Below are 20,217 nucleotides of genomic sequence, written 5' to 3'. Positions count from 1 at the left end.
TCCATGCAAACCCTACCCAGAGAAGGGGAGATAGATCACTGAAGTCTAACGATCACACTTTCAGGGTGGCTCATGCGCTCTGAGACCCTGACAGGAGCCTGGGCAATTTGCACACAAAGGATTTATTTGCCAGAGAGCAAGCAGAAAGAATGCCAATTAGAAACTGCACCCAGCCAGAGCTGTGAGGGAAAGGGGAGGGCAGCACACGGCGCTGCTGCTCTGGCTGACCCTTCTGGTCTCCCACCAGACTTTCCAGTCCCTGACTGTTAGCCCTGCCTGTTCGCTGCTTCCCCTCAGCCTCCCACAGCTAGAAGGCAGATGTTCTTTTCACGCCAAGAGCATTTCCTGCACGGCGTGGTACCAAGTGCAGTATCCCTCCTGCCTTAAGGGAGCCGGGAAGCCTGGAGTGTGCGGGGATGCAGGTCAGAAGCAGGGCTGGCAGAGGGGCCTGGATACATTCTGTCGTATGGGGTCCTTCCTAGCTGGATGACAGGGCCACAGCCAGAACAGGGTTAGGTCCCCTATCCTAAACAGCTTTGTCACCAGCAGACAAGGTAAATGGCGAGGCCTGGAAGGGGCTGCTTAGCTGAGAAGTTCCAAGTAGGTAACAGGGACCTTGCCCTTCTTGTTGCCTCTCTCACCAATGAGCCAGTCAGGATCCATGCCAGGCAGGCTGTAGACAGTGATGAGCTGTGGGGAGCAGAGAATGAACTTGTGCCCTGGAAATGGGTGGGGCGGGTCCCAAGGCTAAGCAGGTGCAAAATCCCCTCATCCCTGTGAGGGGTGTCACTACAGGGCTGTAATGGGCCATGGCAGATTAGGAACTGCTTCTTAAGACTAGTCACCTCCCCTGACTCCCACAGTTCCTCACTAAGATCCAAGGATTCCTGGCCACCTGTCTGGTAGCTCTTGTCCAGCTCTTGCCTGCCCTGCCCCCACTTTTAGGACCTAGACCTACCTCATCAGCCAGCAGGGCCAGCTCACTGCTGTCAGCTGCCTCGTAGTCGTAGAGCACCCGGGCCTTGCGGGTCCCACTGGCTGGGGGAGCCACCTCCTCTAGGCAGAGTGCTGCCTCTTCTGGAGGGGCCAAGCCAGCCCCTGTGGGCACCACAGGCATGGTGGCTGCAGTGGTGGTGGGTGAGGTGCTGCTCAGGGGTGGGGAGGCAGGTTCTGTAGTGCCCACAAAAGTGCCTGGAAATCTAGAGAGATGAGGGTGTCTCAGCAGCCAGTGCTAACCTGAGACTCCCACATACTCCACAAGGTAGACCACATCCATTATATACAAGGAGGCCCTACCCCCCAATGACTTACATAGTGCCCTGGGAGCTGGCAGCACAGAGAAAGACAAAGGGAGGTGAGATGATGGTCACCTGCTTGCCCCTGCCCACCTCCCAGCCCAAACACTAGAAACTGCTGGGAGTCCCAGGTCATTGATGGTAGCCCCCTGAGGCTCACCACACGAGGTACCCAGCTGGGGTTCTAGGCAGAGCCTCTAGTCCAATCTCACGTGTTGTGGGGTTTTCTGAGCTCTGAAGAGAAGGCCCTTGACCAGAAGCATTGGGCCACTCACTGGGTCTAGGAGATAGGGGGTCTCAGAGACCTGGGTCCAGCCACACCTGCCTAGTTGTTTCTGTAGATCCAGCATGTGGCGGTAGCATTGTGCATAGTAGGTTGTCTGAGACTTGACAAATTCATGGAGGCAGCGAAGGTGGTTCACCTGGAAGGAAGAGGTTGGGGCTTCATCTAGCCTCTGGCCTCAGCATAGGTCATCCCCTTCCCGTCCCCTGCCAGACCATACTCCAGGCACCATTGAGTGAGGATGCTATGCCCAGTCTGTGGGCTGGCTCTGGCCCCTGCTTGCGGCAAGAACCAGCAGGATATGAATGCAGGACTCACGTGGGTGCTGCTGATCCCCTCCAGCAGGAGACGAGTCACTTCTGCCTGCCGGTCAAACTCTGTCTGGGCCACTCGAAGCTCCTGCTCAGCCTAAGTGGGACAGGCGGTAACAAGAGTAGCCTCCATCCTGCATCCCTTCCACCAGCCTTCCCTGTGCCCTGAGGCCCACTGAGAATAGTATCACTGCCCTCTAGGAACATAGATGCTTGGTTTTGCACCCAGAACTGACATCCAGAGAAGGCAGAGCCAACTTGAGATCTGTGGGAAGCTTCAATGACAGACCCTCCATCACCTGACAGGATAGGATCTATCAGAAGATGCCTCTCCAGGACCTAATGTGCTGCAGAGCAACCATTTCCCAGAGGGGGATTTGGTATCACTGCCAGTACTCTAGTGAGTGTGAGGCAGAGTCCAGAGCCTCAGACTCCCGTCTACAGCAAGAGCTATGTCCCCCAAGTCCCCCATCCACAGCAGCAGCCCATGTCCCCCAGGTCCCCCATCCACAGCAGTAGCCCAGGTCCCCCAGGTCCCCCATCCACAGTAGCAGCTATGTCCCCCAAGTCCCCTATCCACAGCAACAGCCCTTGTCTCCCAAGTCCCCCATCTACAACAGACCTTGTCCCCCAAGTCCCCCATCTACAGCAGACCTTGTCCCCCAAGTCCCCCATCTACAGCAGACCTTGTCCCCCAAGTCCCCCATCTACAACAGACCTTGTCCCCCAAGTCCCCCATCTACAACAGACCTTGTCCCCCAAGTCCCCCATCTACAACAGACCTTGTCCCCCAAGTACCCCATCTACAGCAGACCTTGTCCCTCAAGTCCCCCATCTACAGCAGACCTTGTCCCCCAAAACCCCCATCTACAGCAGACCTTGTCCCCCAAGACCCCCATCTACAGCAGACCTTGTCCCCCAAGACCCCCATCTACAGCAGACCTTGTCCCCCAAGACCCCCATCTACAGCAGACCTTGTCCCCCAAGTCCCCAGGCCCGACTCACCTTGTCTACTTCGTCGTTCCAGAGCTGTAGAGGAGACCACAGCAGCACCAGTGAGCAAGGAGGGAAGGTGGGCATCATCAGTGGAGGGGAGGGACAGCCAGGTGCCAGAGCCTGTGCCTGCCCCAGCTCCCAGGGACCCAACCTCTGTCCACCCTAGCCTGCACAGCCTCCCACAGCCCAACCAGGAGCTGAGGCTGGAGCGAGGTTCACTTTAAGGGCAGGGAAATGACACCACATCCCATCTAGCATGCTACATGCAGGGCCAGCCAGCTGGGCAGTACTTTTCCTACAGCCCCCAACTCTAAGTGGGTCTTAGAGACCAAATGTCCCCACCCCACCCTGACTCCTGCCTAGAGGCAGGACAGGACAAGTGGCCCTGGGCCAGTCACTGAACCTTTCTGTCCTCCGGCAGAGAAAGGCAGCCTCGGGCCAGAGTCACACTGGGGGCCAGTGGCAAAAGAAAAAAACAGGGCAGCCTCCACCCTCCAGGATGTTTCTCCTTCAACTCGGCCCAGGGAGGGGAGCGGGAAGTGTCATCCAGAGTCTAGGGAAGAAAGACACCCCCTCCGCGCATTGTGACTTAGGTGATACAATTTATGGACACTTGTGGAAATCTGGCCTAGGATAACACTGACACATGGATGGACTGTTGAACTGGGCCAGCAGAGTGCACAGCCCACAGGAGGCATCATCGTCATGTGCCATGTTGGAGGGCCATCTAGCAGGCCTGAGCATGAACAGTCCACATCTCAAAGACAGTTGCCAGCCATGGAATGATGAGCACAAATCACACAGTGGCATGCTCAGAACAGGAGCAGAGGGCCCGGGGGCTGGAGCAGGACGATGTCACTCGGGACAGGGGAGAGCTTGCTATAGGAATGGAGGCATGTGGCTGGCCTAGCCCACACACAGTCAGTGTACACCAACTAACCAGGCTACTGTAGCAGCCAGCCTGCCTCGCTCCCTCTATGTCACCTCCATGCTGCTCCTCCAGCTGGCCTCCCGCCTGCTTCCCAGGCCATCTAGCTTGTGAGCGACAATGGTGCTAAGGCAAACAGTTCTCTAGTGGTCTGAGACAGGAAGTCAGCCCAGACAGCCTCCTCCCTAACCCCAGTGTCACCTAGTAGGAGAGCACAGACTGGAAAGCCCTCAGGTTCCCTCGAGGTGGTATGGTGTGCTGTTCTAAGGTCATAGAGTGGCTCTGTGCAGCTGGACAAATATCTTCTACCTTGCATAGGAAGAAGCCAGCTCAGCCTGCCTGCTGGGCCAGGCTGGGGCAGATGAAGTTGTCACTTCCCTGTCCTGAGTTGCCCCTCTGCCTCTCAAGGCCACCTGCCACATGAGCAGGGCCCTTTGTCTCACCTGATGGCTTCTGCTCCTGCACTGACAGAGCAAGCCAGTGGCAGGAGCTGTGGGTAGAGGAGGCCAGTGTGGGGCGGGGAATGGTGGGAAGGGTGCTTACCGCGGAGGCGCTGGCCGAGAGAATGTAATTACGAGGTCTAGTCTCCTGAAAGTCAGGCACCGTCTGGCGGGGAACAGAGTTCATGGGGGAGGGGGGTCACCCTGGGCCAGGGCTGGTGTTGAGGCCAGGAGGTGGCCCCGGAGTCTCCTATATAAGGAGACGCAAGAAACCCTGGCCCCAGGGACAGGAGGACACAGACAGATACAACATAGACCCTCTGCCACTCCAACCATCTGGAGAGGTGACAGGCTTAGGGTCTCGATGGGTCCAACAGGAAGACCCAGTGGACAGATATGCCGAGAGCCCCAGTAAGCCATAGGCTGGGCCTGCCCCTCTTTGGGGTCTCAGATACACAAGGAGCTACTAGGTCCACAGCCCTCCCCACCACAGCTTCCTCCAGCTCAGAAGTTCACCACACTGTCTCTGCCTCTTGAGGCCAGGTCCCTCCCAAGAGTAGATAAATGGATGCATGGATGGACAGAGTGACAGGCTTCTGACATTTGCAAGAAGCTGCCTCACAGGCCTTGATGCCTGCATCCCCACAAACCAGAGGCCAGCCAATTGCAAAGCCTAAGGGATGCCCTGGGTTGGCCACAGCACTGGGCCTTGGGACAGGACGGGCGAACCAGAAGCAGCACAGCACATGGGACAGGTATACTCACATCTCCCTCACACTGAGCCAAGTTACCCAAAGCAGAACGGAGAGGAACAAAAACAGAGAGTTAGTTAAGTCCACAGCAAGCGGAAGCAGGCAGAGCCAGCCCAGCGTGAGGTAGGCACAGAAGGACTGGAAGGACTCACAAGCCACCCTCGGGGGTCCTGGGTGGCACATGTGTGCCCAGCAGTGAGCTGCTGAGCTAGAGTCCCTAGGGACACTGCTCCTACCTCACTTGAATCACAGGCCCAAGACTCTCTGGGCCCCAAGGGGGGAAGCAGTCACTCTGCAGTTGACTATGAAAAGACAGAGGTCACGGAGCAGGACCGTTCTGCCCAGATGATTGACAGTGATTCCAATAGCCACGGGTCATTCTCTTCACATGTATGTCCTGCACACCTGGTTTACTTGGGACCTGGCTATGCCTCTTGCCAGAGGCAATGTGGGCCCCAGTGACCACACTGACCATGCTGTAGGGAGAACACAGTGGACAGCCACCAGGCTCTCCTGGTCTGGCCCACCTTTCCTCAGCTAACTGAGAAGCACAGAGGAGTTTCCTAGAAGTTTCTCAGGACCTGAGGTGGCTGTTAGATCCCTTACACCACTGAGCAGCCTGCATGACAAGACAGTACTCGGCCATCCTGGCCTAACCCTGTCAATCAGCTCAGCCTGTCCTGCCTGGTTGAGCAGGCCCCAGTAGGCTGTGGGGTGAAGGAGGAGCAGGCCCTTCTCCTTAGACAGTCCCTGCATGGCGTTTGGCGGCTGGCCAGCTCTAGTGCTCTCCACAGCCTTCAGCACATTGTACCCATGTTCAAGCAGCAGGGGGAGAGTTAGTGGGGGAGCCATGTCCAGACAGGGCAGGCTGAGCATCCACGGAGGCGGGAGAGGCGTGCAAGAATTCCATCTGATGCCTAAGAGACTTGCAGGGTGCTCAGCCCAATTCAAGGCACTGTGAGCCTGCCTACCTCATAAATGTCTGCCCTGGAGCCACCAGGATTCCCTGGGGTGGGGACAGAAACCATGACCTGACCTGTCACCACAGTCTAGCCCCAGCCAGGGAGGAAGAGCATGGCAAACACCAGGTCAGGTCCCTTGCGTACCCCATCTCTGGACCCCCGGCAAAGCTTGGGGGCAAGGGGAGAGGCGGGGCACTCACCGTGGCTTTGGCTTCTGCTGCCTTGGCCTTCTTTAACCGTGCTTTGCAGGCGTCCAGGTCAAGGCGCCGGTTCTGCAGGAGCCGCCTCTCCTTCTGCAGGGTGGATGACAGGAAGAGTGAGACCAGCCCAGACCTGGCCAGAAACCCTGGGAAACTGAGACCCAGAAACGGACAACCATTCTTGGTCACTCAGCCTAGAGGAACCACCTCTGGAGAGGTCCGGGTTCTCTGACCGGGGTGACGACCTGTGCGCAGAGCTCAGTGGTCCCAGACTCCTCACCGAAATTGTCTTCCAGTCCCCTTCCAGGAAGTTGCGTAAGGGTGTGAGGAAGCTGAGGGAGGCGGTGTGAATGAAATCCCGCTCTGCGGCTCCCAGGCGCTTTTCAGCTTCTGACACCTTGATCAGTGTCTTCCCTAGGAGGACAGAGTCGTAAGGTGAGGGGAAGGACTCAAGCTGCTCTGCCCCCAGGAGGTCTCCAGGCAAGTGCAGGGACAGACAGACGTGCTGACTTCCAACATGAAGCCCTGCAGCCCCGAAAGGATGGTCAGGGCTCCGGGCCTAGTAGGCAGGGGATGAGGCCCAGTGTCTCAAGAAAAAACAAAAGATCTGGAGTTCCAGAACGAGGAAAAGGAGTTTGACAAATCCCCACCCCACCCCCGAAGTCAAGGACTTCAACTTCCAGAGTCTGGAAATTGATCAAAGGCACAAAAATGGAGAACCGTTCTGAAGAACAACCACTGGACCCCAGTAAGAACAATGAAGGGTGTCATCCTGGGGCCGGTGGCTCTGCCCGGGGGACACGGCCCTGCCCCGGGCAGCTGCTGGTAAGGCTGACAGGAGGGAAGCACAGACCCTGGGGACTGACAGCAGCAGCCATGGCACTGGCAAGCCACCGGCCAAGGCCAAGGGCAGCCAGCCACCCCGCCAGATTTCAGCATGAGTACATCTGGAATACCTCCCAGCAAGCACACCTGGGGCATGTCTGAGACAGGCTGGAGAGCACACCAGCCACTTCCTACCCTGGGCTGAACAGGAAGCCGTGTACCCACGAGGCAAAAGCTAGCTAGATTTGTCAACTACTCAACCACATACACACTTAGAGTCTCAGTAGCTGAAGATATTTAAAAACAACCACTGACCAATATTGGCTGTACTGACATGTGCTGACTCTGGGACAGCTCCTTAGCTAGCTTGAAATAAGATGAGTAAGCTAGGAATGGTGTGCAGGCCCATAATCTCATCTGCTGGGAGGTTGAGACTGGAAGGTCCAGAGTTAGAGGCCATTCTGAGCAAATTGTAAGACATTGTTTAAAAAGCGGGGGGGGGGGGGGGGGGGGGGGGCAGAAAATAGGGATTTGGGATATAGCTCAGTGGTAGAGTACTTGCTGAGCACACACAGGCCCAGGATTAAAAACTCAGTACAGCGGGCCAGAGATCCTGAGTTCAATTCCCAGCACCCACATGGTGGCTCACAACCATCAGTAATGAGATCTGGCACCCTCTTCTGTGTACATAATAAATAAATAAATCTTTAAAAAAAAAAAAAAAAAAACCTCAGTACAGATGAAGAAAGAGGAGGAGGAGGAGGAGGAGGAGGAGGAGGAGGAGGAGGAGAAGAAGAAGAAGAAGAAGAAGAAGAAGAAGAAGAAGAAGAAGAAGAAGGAGAAGAAATAGAAAATACCTATAATATAAAAGGAGGCAGCGTGGGGCATGGCAATCCCAACACTCAGGAGGCAGAGGCAGGCGGATCTCTATGAGTTTGAGGCCAGCCTGGTCTACAAGCGAATTCTGGGACAGCCAGTGCTATTACACAGAGAAATCTTGTCTCAAAAAACAAACAAACAACAAACAAAATAAATAAAAATTAAAGGAAGCAGTAAAGAAAGTCAAGAAAAATTACTCAAGACCTAAATGAAAAAAAATCTATCCACATCAACTATTACATTAAATGTAAATGGATTAAGCACTCTTAATGAAAAGGCAATGACTATCAGATATTTTTTTAAAACTATCTAAATATTGTCTATACTGAATGCCATTGATTAGAGCCATGCTTGAGATTTTATGATCTAATAAACTGGTTGAGAAGAAAAGGGCAAAAAAAGAAACTATGCAAATGCTGGCATTGGAGCTAAGTAGTCATACAGTTTTCAGACAAAATGGACTTCCAGGCAAAAAGTTTGACTGAGGACAATGAACAGCATTTTAACTTTTGTTTTTGAGATGGAGTGTTACTCTGTTGGCCAGGCTGATCTCAAGCTTCTGGTTGAGATGATTTCCATACTCAGCCTCTCAAGTGGTGAGAATACAAACTCATCAGTGGTATAGGGGCAACACAGTCAATCATGGTCTGGAGATCACTCAATGACTGCTGAACAAGCATGGGGATCGGTTCACTACATAAAAGTCAGTGGCATGCATCTATAACCTTTGTTACAGATGGCAGCACAGACAGGTGGGTCCCTGATGTGCAATGGCTAGCAGGTGTAGCAGAATAAATAAGTACAAGTTCAGTGAGAGAGCAGTGGAGGAAGATGTCCAAATTTGACTTCTGGCCTACACACTCACAGGGACACACGGACGGACGGACACACACACACACACACACACACACCAGTCCATCAGAAAGATAAACATATGGACCTAATGGGGCTCTAAACTATACACCCTAAACACTGACAAACTAGAGAGAAACAGACAGTGAGGAAGACAGCTGGAAAGCTCCAGGCTCTTTCTTAATAACCAGAGTGAGACAGTCAGCAAGGAAACAGCAGACAGCACCATCAGCAATCAACCTTCCTGAACACCGCTGTACCCTGCAACACATGACATAAGATCCTGTTAAGGAAACACACAACAATCCCCACATAGCTCATATGCTACGCCAGTGGTTCTCAACTTGTGGTTGCCTCAAATAACCCTTTCTCAGGGGTCGCCTAAGACCACAGGGAAACACAGATAACTGTGTTATGACTCACAATAGCGAAACTACAGTTATGAAGTAGGGACAAAGATAATGTTATGGTTGGGGTCACCACAGCATGAGGAGCCATGAAAAAGTTTAAAATCCAGACAGCTGAAGATCAAGTTTCCTGCTAGCGGGGTATAAAAAGCCACTTGGGAAAACACTTCGGCAAATTCTCTTTTTCTATGCCACAGTACCAGGTTTATGTGGTGCTGGAGATCAAACTGCAGGCCTCATCAACTAACTGAGCTGGATCCCCAGCCGGACAGTTTCCTAACAGGATGAATAGGGGCTGGAGCAGTGGAAGACAGACCAAAACCACGTTATTGGCAGCCCGAGCTGGGAACCAGGACTGTCTATATAAAGGGGAGACTTTGGATGAGATGGAGGGATTTTTTTTAATTGGTCTACGGAGATGTTTGTATAACTCTAAATATACTGGGGTAAGTAATATAAACCAGGTGATATTCTATGGCATATAAGGTATATTTCAAGAAATTCAGGTTTGAAGGAAGAGAGAATGAGGAGGCATGGGAGCATGAAGACAAATCTGCAAGACACCGGCTAATTGGGAGCTGGAGAGACAGCTCAGCAGGTAAGATCACTGGATGCTCTTCCAGAGGACCAGCATGCAGTTCCCAGCACCTATGTCAGGAAGGTCACATCGCCTGTAATTCCAGCTCCTGGGGGATCCGATGTCCTCTTCCAGCACACAGGTGGCGCAATACATATATGTAGGCAAAACACCCATACACATAAAAACAAGTAATTTTTTTTTTGTTGTTGTTTTGTTTTTGAGACAGGGTTTCTCTGTGTAGCTTTGCGCCTTTCCTGGAACTCACTTTGTAGACTAGGCTGGCTTCGAACTCACAGAGATCCGCCTGCCTCTGCCTCCCGAGTGTTGGGATTAAAGGCGTGCGCCACCACTGCCTGGCCAAAAAACTTTTTAAGAAGTTAGGTTGCAGGGTACAGAAGATCCCACTGAAAAGCACATATCAGACTGGGAAGATGGCTCAAGCGTGAGGACCTGAGATCAATCCCCAGAACACATGTACATAGCAGGGGATGGGAATCTCAGTGTTTGGGAAGTAGACACAAGGCGTACCCAGATGCTTGCTGGCCAGCCAGCCTAGCCTAGCCAGAGAGCAAACACCAAGTCCTAGTGAGAGACCTTGCCTCATAAAACAGGGTGAAAGATGCCTAAGGTTGGACCTCTGGCCCCCACATGCACGTACGTGCACCTACCTGCGCACACACAACCTAGGGCTGGGGTGTAGGTCAGTGAGTGGTAGAGTGCTTGCCAAGCATGCACAGGGCCCTAGGTCCCAACTCCAGCATCACAAAAACAACACACATACATACACACCACATACACCATGTATAGAGATACATACACACATACCACACTACATTCCACAGACACACAGACACACACAGACACACACACACCACATACCATACAAATACCATACCACACACACACTATATACACACATTCATCACACATACATACTCACACCACACACACATATACACACTCTACAGACACACCGCACACCCCCACACCCACATACTATATACACAGCACACACTCATACACATACCATCCCCCCCACCCACACACATATACACCTACACTTAAACTGGTTGAGATGAGAGCTGCTTGACTCTCATCTACATTCTAGAAGAGCTTACATTTATAATGAACTCAGGTTATCTCTGTTATCTGTGAACAGGAGGGAGTTGGCCTGAGGGCTACACCCTCAAACCCAGCATTCAAGATACAAAGCCAGGAGGAGCTCTGTGATTTCAAGGCCAGCCTTAAATAGTGAAACCTAGTCCAAAATAAAAGAAGAGGGAGAAGGGAGGCCGGGAGGGGGAACTTAGGGGCGCTGTGGTCTGCTCACCATAGGGGGTGCTGGGCCCCAGCTCGCTGGCCGCTTCCGCCATGTACTGAGCCAGCAGCTCCCCATTGGTGACCCTCGAGGGCACCTTTCTGTCCAGCTTCTCATACAGGAATTCTTCCACACGAGCACCTGTAGGGGACAGCAGCCCAAGCCACCAAAGATGGCAGCCACAGTGACAGGGTAGACCCTGGCCAGCCCCCACCCCCACCCGGCATGCCCACCCAAGACTTCCAGACACATCTCCTCCACCCACCCCAGCCTGGGAGACCTGGGAGGACGCCAAGGCTCAAAGACCTGAAACAATAAATGTGGTCGGTCCCACTGCATGAGGTCAGCGCCTCCCATGTCTCCCCTATGTGGACAGGATTTACAGTGTCTAACATGTTTGAAGCAACCCCCCGGCCTTGGTCCCCAGGCCTCTCTGGACACTTCAGGGACACTGCAGGTTTACAGATGACATGCAGGTGGCCTCCAAGCCAGCCTTCTGCTCCCAGGACTTCTGCAATCAGCTACTCTGTATGACTTTGGTCAAGCCCTTCCCATCTCTGGCTGGAGCCCCGGCTGGCATACGCAGTTTGCCTGCCCCTTTTCCCACCTGTGTGCAGCCTGGCCTTCCCTCTGCTCAGAGGGCCTTTGGAGCCCTGCACCCATGGCCCTGAACTGGGCCGGGTGCCCACCTGCCTCCTGTCCCGCACTCACTCACTGGGGTTGGGCTGCAGCAAGACCTCTGTCTGCCTCAGGATCCGCTCCGTCCAGTTCTTGGTACTGTCTGCCCGAGCCAGGAGGTTTTCAAAGTGAGCATCAAGCTCAGTCTTCTCTGCTTGGCCGAATTTCTCCTCTGTGAACTGGGAAGGAAGAAGTGGCAGGGGAAACCTTTGGAAGGTGGCCTATTACAACCCACCCTGGGTCTTGCTTGCCTCTTTCTGGGGTGACGGGGTTGGGTGAGTTGGATTCATGGCTCCTGGAAGCCGTACAGCAGCCCTGGTCCCTCTCTCCACAAAAGCATGTATGTTCCCAGTGAATATGAGCCCTGAGGAGGTGGCCACCAGGGCTGAGGGAAAGACCTTGGTAGCAAGTCCTTAGGGAACAGGTGGGTCCCAGAGCAAGGCTCCAAGTTACCAGGGAACTCCATGGGACTCCAGCAAGAATTCGGGTTCTGGAATCAAAGGAGCTCTACTCCTGTTGAGCTGTGTGACACTGGGAAAGGGCCTCAGTTTTCCCGAAAACAGACAGTAAGAATGTTTCTCACAGACTATACAGGGTCAGATGGGAAAGCAGTGGGCTAGACATGAGGGCTGGCAATTGAGTCTGTGCCCAGCGTGAAGTGTCCACACTGCTGCTGCTGGGAGCTGATGGGCTAGGGAGCGAGTGTGGAAGGGCAGCTGGCCAAATGTTTGGCTTCTGGGTGTGGTAAACAGAGAACATTGCCAGCCCATCAGAGCCAGCTGCTGGGTGTACCCAGGACCAGGGAGGTCACATGGGTCCCCAGTCAGAGCTGGCTGGAGCCATGTGGGCCACTTAGGAATAATCAGAAACTGGTCCAAGTCCTTACCATCTAATCTAGAAAAGTCCAGGAACAGATATCCCCAAGCATAAGCTTTTTCCAGCCAGGTGACCAGGCTTGTCCAAGGTCATCATTCAACAGCAAAAGGTCAAATCTGCTACAGGTATAAGGAATAAGGACTATGGCTGTGCAGCTTGGGGCACTCAGGCTTCCCGTTGCTCAGATAGGACCACTGAGGCCGACAAAGGGCTGTGTTGGCGTCAGGGTGGAGGGGGCTGGAGCCCTGCAGAACCACTCCTGGGGTGAATCATCTAGGCTGAGCCCAGGAGCCACCAGACCTCTCAGCAGCCATCAATTATGCAGCAGGCCTTGGGCTTCTCCCTGCATTAAAGCCTCCTCCCTCAGCCGCCCGGTCCAGCTCGGCCTCACCCTGTCTTCACAGCCCCTGCCTCTGTGGCCCTGCTGTTACCCCCAATTTCCAATTGAGGAAAAGGCTCAGAGAGGCAGCATCATCTCCCCGGGCCTCAGCTTCTCCCTGGAAAATGGCAAAAACCCACCTCACACAGTACCTGGCCAGCATAAAGTTGTCTTTTTGGAAATACTGGGGATGGAACGTGGGACTTCAACTATCCTGGACTCTCCTGCTGAGCCATGCCCAGCCCTGGGGTAGTATTACCTGGTGCTATCACTTATAAAGTCTCCCAGTGGCACCAGTGGTATCACTGGGTGTGTAGGGATGCTGCCATCATCCGGTTCCCACACTTACTGGGCTTTCCTGAGTCCCTGGGCATCCAGCCTTCCCCATGCTACCTGCCTGACCTGGATGAGGGTGAAGTGTCCTCAAGTGGATGAGGGTACAGATGCTGGTACTGTGACCACTGCTAAGAGAATCAGCGGAGTGGCTACCCACAGCCACCCACAGGCGTGGTAGCCATATTATTCTAACGTGCTGTGCTGGCAGGCTTCCCTCTCGTCCCAGCCCTGATGGGACCCGCTCTGCCAGCTGCACCCCCTTCACAGACTCTGATGTTTCAGACCCAACTCTGGGGCCCTTGGTGAGGGACACCACCCCAAAAAATCACTCTTGTAGAAGAGATCCTGCCCTTAGGTTTCAAGTTGGGGAGGCCTTGTTCCCTTTGGTCTGGGGGTGGAGTGAGTCCCTCAAAACTGTCCCTGGTCCATACAGGGGCTGTGTGCTTACTCAGCACGTCCTGGTGCCTGGCAAAGTAACACTAACCCATAGGAGCTGTCCACATACTGGTAATTAAGAATCCCTCCATCTTGCCTGATGACTCCCATGGCAGATGCCTCTCTGCCTCTCTGGGTCACACTGCAGGCTCCTTCCTCCTCTGTTACCTAGTCCCTCTCCTGTGAAGGGGAAGGGGATCACGCCTGAACCAGTCCAAGGCAGTTCCCAGCAAGATGGCATCAGCAGGAGGGTGGGTGTGTGGAGCACAGAAAGCCTCTATTTATAACATGCTCAGCTCCCTCCTCCACCCCAGCCTGGGCCTGGGCACTGGCTTCAGCTCAAGTGTGACTGAGTGACCCTGTGGGCGGGCGGGCCTGCCTCCATCAGGCAGAGTGAGTCCAGGAAGCCCAAGCCACCACTACCCCCAAGCCGGTTCTGTGGGCCTGGCCAGGTCAGGTGGCAGGACCCAGGAGATCAGGTTCTTCCCAGATGTGTGAGATAGTGTGGTTACCATGCCAACGCTGGGACAGGATTTCCCCTCCTGCAGAGACTTGAGCTCTTAGGGCCTAGCATCCTCTTTAGGGCTGGGGTTGCCCACCAAGCTTGGAACTGGGAATGGGAACAGCAATCCTCACTGGGACACTAAGTCTCGTGGGAACCCTTCGCTTTCTAGTAAACATGGCCACATGGGCCCCTGAGGGGGTGGGGGACTGTGCCCAGCAGAGTCAACAAGTACCCACAAGGGCACCATACAGAACCTGTTCCTGGGGTACAGAGATGGGTCAGCACAGGGGTACAGAAGCCCCAGAAGTTCCACACCCACCCTTGGAGCAGACAACCTCCAACCTGAGCCTTATACCTGCTTCACAGAAAGGCACAGTAAGACTGAGATGACTGTACAAGGTCACATGCTGCACAGGTGCGCCTTCACCGAGCTGACTGCAGTTACAGCCATCCCGGCCAAGGGGACCATTCATCCCATTTCTCAGACTGAGGGCCAGTGAGGTAAAGTCCCTGCCCCCAAGGTCACAAGAGAAGCATTCACATCCACATCTGACTCCCAGCCCTTCACTATGATATCAGTTCGCCTCAGTTTCTCTTTCTGATGCCAAATGTTTAGGATTTGTTCCAATATCAGCATTACCGGCTTGGACAGAACCCAAAGAGGGCACCCAGCCAGATCCTAGCCTTCTCCTTTAGGCCTGGGAAGTACAAGGAAACAGGCCTCCCGCAGAACAGAAAGGAAATTACTCCTGGCTTCCGGCCTGATAATCCAAGCGTGTGAAAGGGACTGAGTGGAACCATAGCACCAACCTGCCCATTGCACGGGTATGGAGACTGAGGTCCGCAGAAGGGATCAGAACATTTTTTGTGCAGCCCTGGGCCTGTCAGCCAGGGCTCGCTGGGCTAGGGTAGGGAAGCAGGAACCACCCAGTGGTCATTCATCTCCCGAGCTGTGCAGGCGCAAGAGCAGTGGGCAATCCTGTCAGTGCAAACCGGCACTGCTGGGTGCCCAGGCACCGGAGCTCAGGCCCCCACCCATGCCATATGGGAGCTGCGCTGACCCCGCTGGGAGCTCCCCTGGGCAGCTCAGGGACAGGAGAGCAGGGGGCCGAGCTGTCCCCAGCGCGCACCGCAGCAGCAGCAGCAGCAGCAGCAGCAGCAGCAGCAGCAGCAGGGAAGGGGCTCCCGCTGCAGGGTGCTCGGGGCGCGCTCCACATCCGGGCCCCACGAGCGGCGTCGCGCCAGGCCTCACCTGCACCGCCCGGGTGAAGAAGATGCCCGCGTCCGACGCCAGCTTCTTCATGTTGAAGTCCATGGCGCGCCCGTACGCAGGGCAGCCGCGCCGGCCCTAGCGCAGCCGGCAGCCCCCCGCCCCGCCTCGCGCACCCTGCCCGCACCCCGCCCACCTGCTGCCAGCGCCCGCCCTCTGCGCGCGCGCGGAAGCCGACTAGCCGAGCCCGGGGCGGGGCCAAGCGGGCCGGGGCGGGGCCAGGCGGGGAGGAGCTTTGCTGGGAGCGCTGCTGCCACCTGCCGGCCGCCTGCCGCTACAGCCGGCCCCTCGCTCTAATGGACATTGTAATAAAGCAGACTCAACTTTACCGATATACAGTTCATCATCTTGGTAGTATTTTGTGCAAGTTTTTGTTTGGTTTGGTTTGTTTTTTTTTGAGACAGGGTTTCTCCGTGTAGCTTTGCACCTTTCCTGGAACTCACTCTGTAGCCCAGGCTGGTCTTGTACTCAGAGATCCTCCTGCCTCTGCCTCCCGAATGCTGGGATTTATTTGTTTGAAACAGGGTCTCTCTAGGGCCTGACTGGCCTAGAACTCCTTGTGTAGATCAGGCTGCCTCCAGTTCACAGAAACTGACAAAGATCCATCTGCCTGCCAGGCAGTGGGGGCACACATTAATCTCAGTGGCACTCGGAAGGCAGAGGCAGGCAGATCTCTGAGTTCGAGGCCAGCTTGGTCTACAGCGTGAGTTCCAGGACAGCCAGAGCTACACAGAGAAAACCTGTTTCAAAAAACAACAATAAAAAGATGCACCTGGTTAAAGGCAGGAGTCACCACTTCTGCCTGATTTGGTTCTGTTTCTCGTTTTCTAAATATTTTTTCCTCTGTGTGTGGTTGTATGTTTGTGTGTACATTTACACATGAGCACTCCCAAACATGAGGTATGGGGCATGCGTATACAACAGAGGGTAACCTCAGGTATTGGTCTGGCCCAGGACATTGCAAGGATCCTCTGTTCTCTGCTTCCCTTCTCACTGGCCAGAGGCGCCCCAGGACCATGCTTTAGGATTTTACATGGCTTTTTTTTTTTTTTTTTTTGCATATCATGGGTCACTTTTATTAAAAGCATCACTACTACAGCTGGCAGCAATTTACATTTTATCTTACATGATAGCAGTTTTCAGAGAAAAAAATAAAAGGACATCACAACAAAGAAAACCCTTTACAAAGTCCTGTCTGTAAACTTCAAGGCTAGTTTAGAGCTGAGGTAATGCTGTTTTAGCTTTGTGGCTGAAGTAACAAAGTCCTTTAATTTAAAAAAAACAAGGTACATGGCCTCTTCACCCCTGTTTTCAATGCTGCTCAGTGAGTTCTTTACCCATGGAGCCATCTTCCCAAACCTGTTTTTGCTTTAAATTTTATGGAGAGGGGGGGGGGGCGGAGATGGGGGACACAAGAAAGCCGCAGTGCCTGTGTGGAGGTCAGAGAACAACTTCCTGGAGCCATTTCTTTGTCTTTTTCTTTTTCTTTTGTTTTTGTTTTTGTTTTTTTGTTTTGTTTTTTTCAAGACAGGGTTTCTCTGTGTAGCTTTGGAGCCTTTCCTGGAACTCACTTGGTAGCCCAGGCTGGCCACGAACTCACAGAGATCCGCCTGGCTCTGCCTCCCAAGTGCTGGGATTAAAGGCGTGCCGTGCGCCACCACCGCCCAGCCTTTTTTTTCTTTTTGTCCTGGGGTCATTTCTCTTCTTCCTCTCAAGCTCCATTACCTGCTGAGCTATTTCCCCCGCCATGTTTATTTTTTATTTATTTATGTGTGTGGGTATTTTACCTTCATGTGCTATCTATGCACCCTGTGTGTGCAGTGCCCAGAGTGGTCAGAAGAGGGTGATGGAGCCCTGGGACTGGAGTCAGAGACATGTGTGCCATCATGTGGATACTGGGAACCAATGATCCCGGAAACCCAGGACCTCTGAAGAGCAGCCAGTGCTCCTAGCTGCTGAGTCATCTCTCCAGATCTTCCCTCCTTTTAAGATTTTTATGTTGTTATTGTTTATGTATATGAGAGCATGTGTCACGTGTGGGAGCACCCATGGCGGCCAAAAGAGGGTGCTGGATCTCCTGGAGCTGGAATTAAAGGAAGTGGAGCAGCCAGGCTAGAAACTGAACTCTGGTCCTGAGAAAGAGCAGTGGCTGCTCTGAAGGCCTGAGACACTCTTCCTGCCTGGTTTTCTGTTGTTGGTTGGTTGGTTTGCGGTTTTTGTTTGTTTTTGCTTTTGCGTTTTGTTTGTTCCTAGATCTCATGCAGCCCAGGCTGGTCTTAAAAATAATATACAGTCAAAGATGGCTGTGGACTTTGCACCTTCCTGTTGCAATTACAGTCAAGGGTTGCCACTGCCAGCTGCACACTGTACATGCAGCCTGTACAGAATGACAGGTGAGTGTGTTTACTCGGTGGAATAATGAAATCAGCTCACTTACCATCACCTCCCTCATCTTCTGATTTTCTGCTACAATTTAAACATTCCAGGTCATCCTCTATATTTGTTTGTTTTTGAAACAGGGTTTCCCTGTGTAGCCCTGGCTGTCCTGGAACTAGCTCCACAGACCTAGTCGGCCTTGAACTCACAAAGATCTGCCTACCTTGCCTCCTGAGTGCTAGGATTAAAGGCATGCACCACCACTGTCTGGCTCTTTAGCAGTTTTAAAACGTGTAAAATCTGATTAGTTTCAGGGTGGTGGTGGCGGCACACACAGTTTAAGCCCAGTACTTGGGCAGAGGCAGATGAATCTCTGAATTTGAGGCTGGCCTGGTCCACAGAGTGAGTTCCAGGACAGCCAAGGCTATGCAGGGAAACCACGTCTCAAAAAACAAACAAACAAACATCTGACTATTGCCATCCTGTAGCTGTGCAGGATGATACAAGCGTTGTCTCTGCTGGTTCCAGTGTCCCCGTGTCCCTCTGTTACTCCTCTACTTTTCCCTCTCTGTCACTTTCTCTCTTCACTGGAACCCGGCTCTAGCCAGTGAGACCTTCTCCCAATTCCTTATCTTCTTTTTCTGTGGGACTCCCCTTCTATAGACCAAAGTGTTTCTCTCTTTTGCCCTTGACTTTGGTGGCTCTATAGGGTACTTAAACTAAGAACAAGCCCCTTGTTTCTTCATCTGGGTGAGGGTAGGGTGTAAGAGAGCTCCCAGGGTAGAGGGTTCTCAAGCCAAGGCCCCAAGTGTGAAAAGTATAGACATCCTCCTTGGGAGGACTAAGTTGGTGCCTCTGCCAGGTGGAGAAACTGGGTGTGCCCTCACAGCCCCCGGGAGGCAAGAGTATGCCCTGCAGACACTCCTGCAATTCTCCACTACTCTCCCTGTGGGAAACAGGACTTGGTATCTGTCTCCATCTGCTCTTGTTACTAATTCAAAGCTCCATCTTTTAAAAAGGGTTTCTTTTTATTAGTTTTTATTATTCTTTTATGTTTATGGGTGTTTTGCCTGCATGTATGTCTATGTACCATGTGTGCAATTGTTATGCCTGAGTCATGAGCCTCCCCAGAGATCACCAGGAGTCTGGAGTTCATATGCAAAAGCGAAGAACCTTTATTGCAAGCTCAAGCTTGGACTCTGTCTGTTCTGACACAGCAGTTGGGTCAGGGAGAGCCTAGAGCTCAGTTGAGGCAGGGTTTTTAAAGAGTAAAAGATGGGACTGGTAGGGAAATTCCAGAATCAAAAGGGGTGGGGGGGGGGGGGGGGATTTAGCTCAGTGAGAGCGCTAGGCAAGCACAAGGCCCTGGGTGCTGTGGTCCTCAGCTCTGGGGGAAAAAAAAAAGACAGATCCTGATTGGACAGGAGTGAGGCAACAGAAGTTTTGTCAAACAGGATTGGTACTAGTGTTGTGGCAAGGAAATTGTCAATTTGTACACAGATTACATAAGCTATCTTTAATGTTCTCGAGCATTTAGTACTTTTTTGTCTCAAGTCTGACTGTCACCTGCAGGGTACAGTTTGCAGCTTTCCCTGGTTATTGTATTGGTGAGGCCTAGTTCTAGTATTAGTGTGCAGCCTGTCATGGCTACACTAATGTTGTTAGGCCTCTTCACAATGCCTGAGGTGGCCAGAATTGGGAGACTGGAGTTCCGGACCACTGTGAGTTGTCTGATGCAGGTGCTGGAACCAAACCTAATCTATGTCTTTCGAAAAAGCACCTGGTGCTTTCTCTCCAACCCCCCCCCCCCCAAGTCTTTCCTTCCTTTCCTTTTCTTTTTTTTTGGAGGCAGGGTCTCACTATGTATCTCTGGCTGGCCTGGACCTTGCTATGTAGATGAAGCTGGCCTTGAATTCACAGAGATTTACCTGCCTCTGATTTCCCAATGCTGGGATTAAAGGTGTGCACCACCAAGCCTGGCAACTTTCACCCAGAACTGTTCCTCAGCTGGTACCTTCTTGCTTTGTTCTTCAGTCTGTACAGGGTAAACCTGAGTCACCTGGCACTGGTTCAGGCATCTGGGTAGTGTTGCAAAAGCAGGTGGGGCCCAGGCATGTGGAGTTTGATTAACCAGCTCAGTGGCTTACTCTCTGTGACATCTGTCCCTACCAATGCCGTGTCACTACCCAAATGTACTCCACAGGCCCCAAGTGTCTGTGTTCCCTGTCTTGCATAAACTATGGTCATCTTGTTTGTGCACTTACTTACCAGTATCTTTCTGTAGCTGGCAACAGTGACCATTTAGATAGACTCCAGCCCTGTCCTGTAAGAGCC

At 53.1% G+C, this 20,217-nt stretch overlaps 1 protein-coding gene across 7 annotated transcripts; it reads right to left on the bottom strand.

Moving 5' to 3' along the window:
* Nucleotides 1-103: 103 nt before the first annotated feature.
* On the bottom strand, nucleotides 104-15,670 carry Sh3glb2 (SH3 domain containing GRB2 like, endophilin B2). 7 transcript variants are annotated; one of them, XM_036186242.1, is made up of 13 exons: nucleotides 15,490-15,670; nucleotides 11,744-11,885; nucleotides 11,041-11,169; nucleotides 6,448-6,581; nucleotides 6,168-6,260; nucleotides 5,019-5,030; nucleotides 4,357-4,419; nucleotides 2,895-2,918; nucleotides 1,897-1,986; nucleotides 1,617-1,717; nucleotides 1,312-1,326; nucleotides 959-1,199; nucleotides 104-690 (listed from the first exon to the last, which is right to left on the bottom strand). In XM_036186242.1, the coding sequence occupies exons 1-13, from the start codon at nucleotides 15,550-15,552 to the stop codon at nucleotides 583-585; spliced, it is 1,215 nt and encodes a 404-aa protein (XP_036042135.1). In that variant the 5' UTR covers nucleotides 15,553-15,670; the 3' UTR covers nucleotides 104-582. The 7 variants fall into 7 exon arrangements, with proteins under 7 accessions (XP_036042135.1, XP_036042138.1, XP_036042137.1 ...); XM_036186245.1 differs by lacking the exon at nucleotides 1,312-1,326; XM_036186244.1 differs by lacking the exon at nucleotides 5,019-5,030 and having other exon boundaries at nucleotides 15,490-15,659.
* Between the last annotated feature and the right edge of the window lie 4,547 nt (nucleotides 15,671-20,217).

The sequence above is a fragment of the Onychomys torridus genome, chromosome 4 (assembly GCF_903995425.1).
Source record: "Onychomys torridus chromosome 4, mOncTor1.1, whole genome shotgun sequence".
Classification (NCBI taxonomy): domain Eukaryota; kingdom Metazoa; phylum Chordata; class Mammalia; order Rodentia; family Cricetidae; genus Onychomys; species Onychomys torridus.
This window is presented reverse-complemented; position numbering and strand designations above follow the sequence as displayed.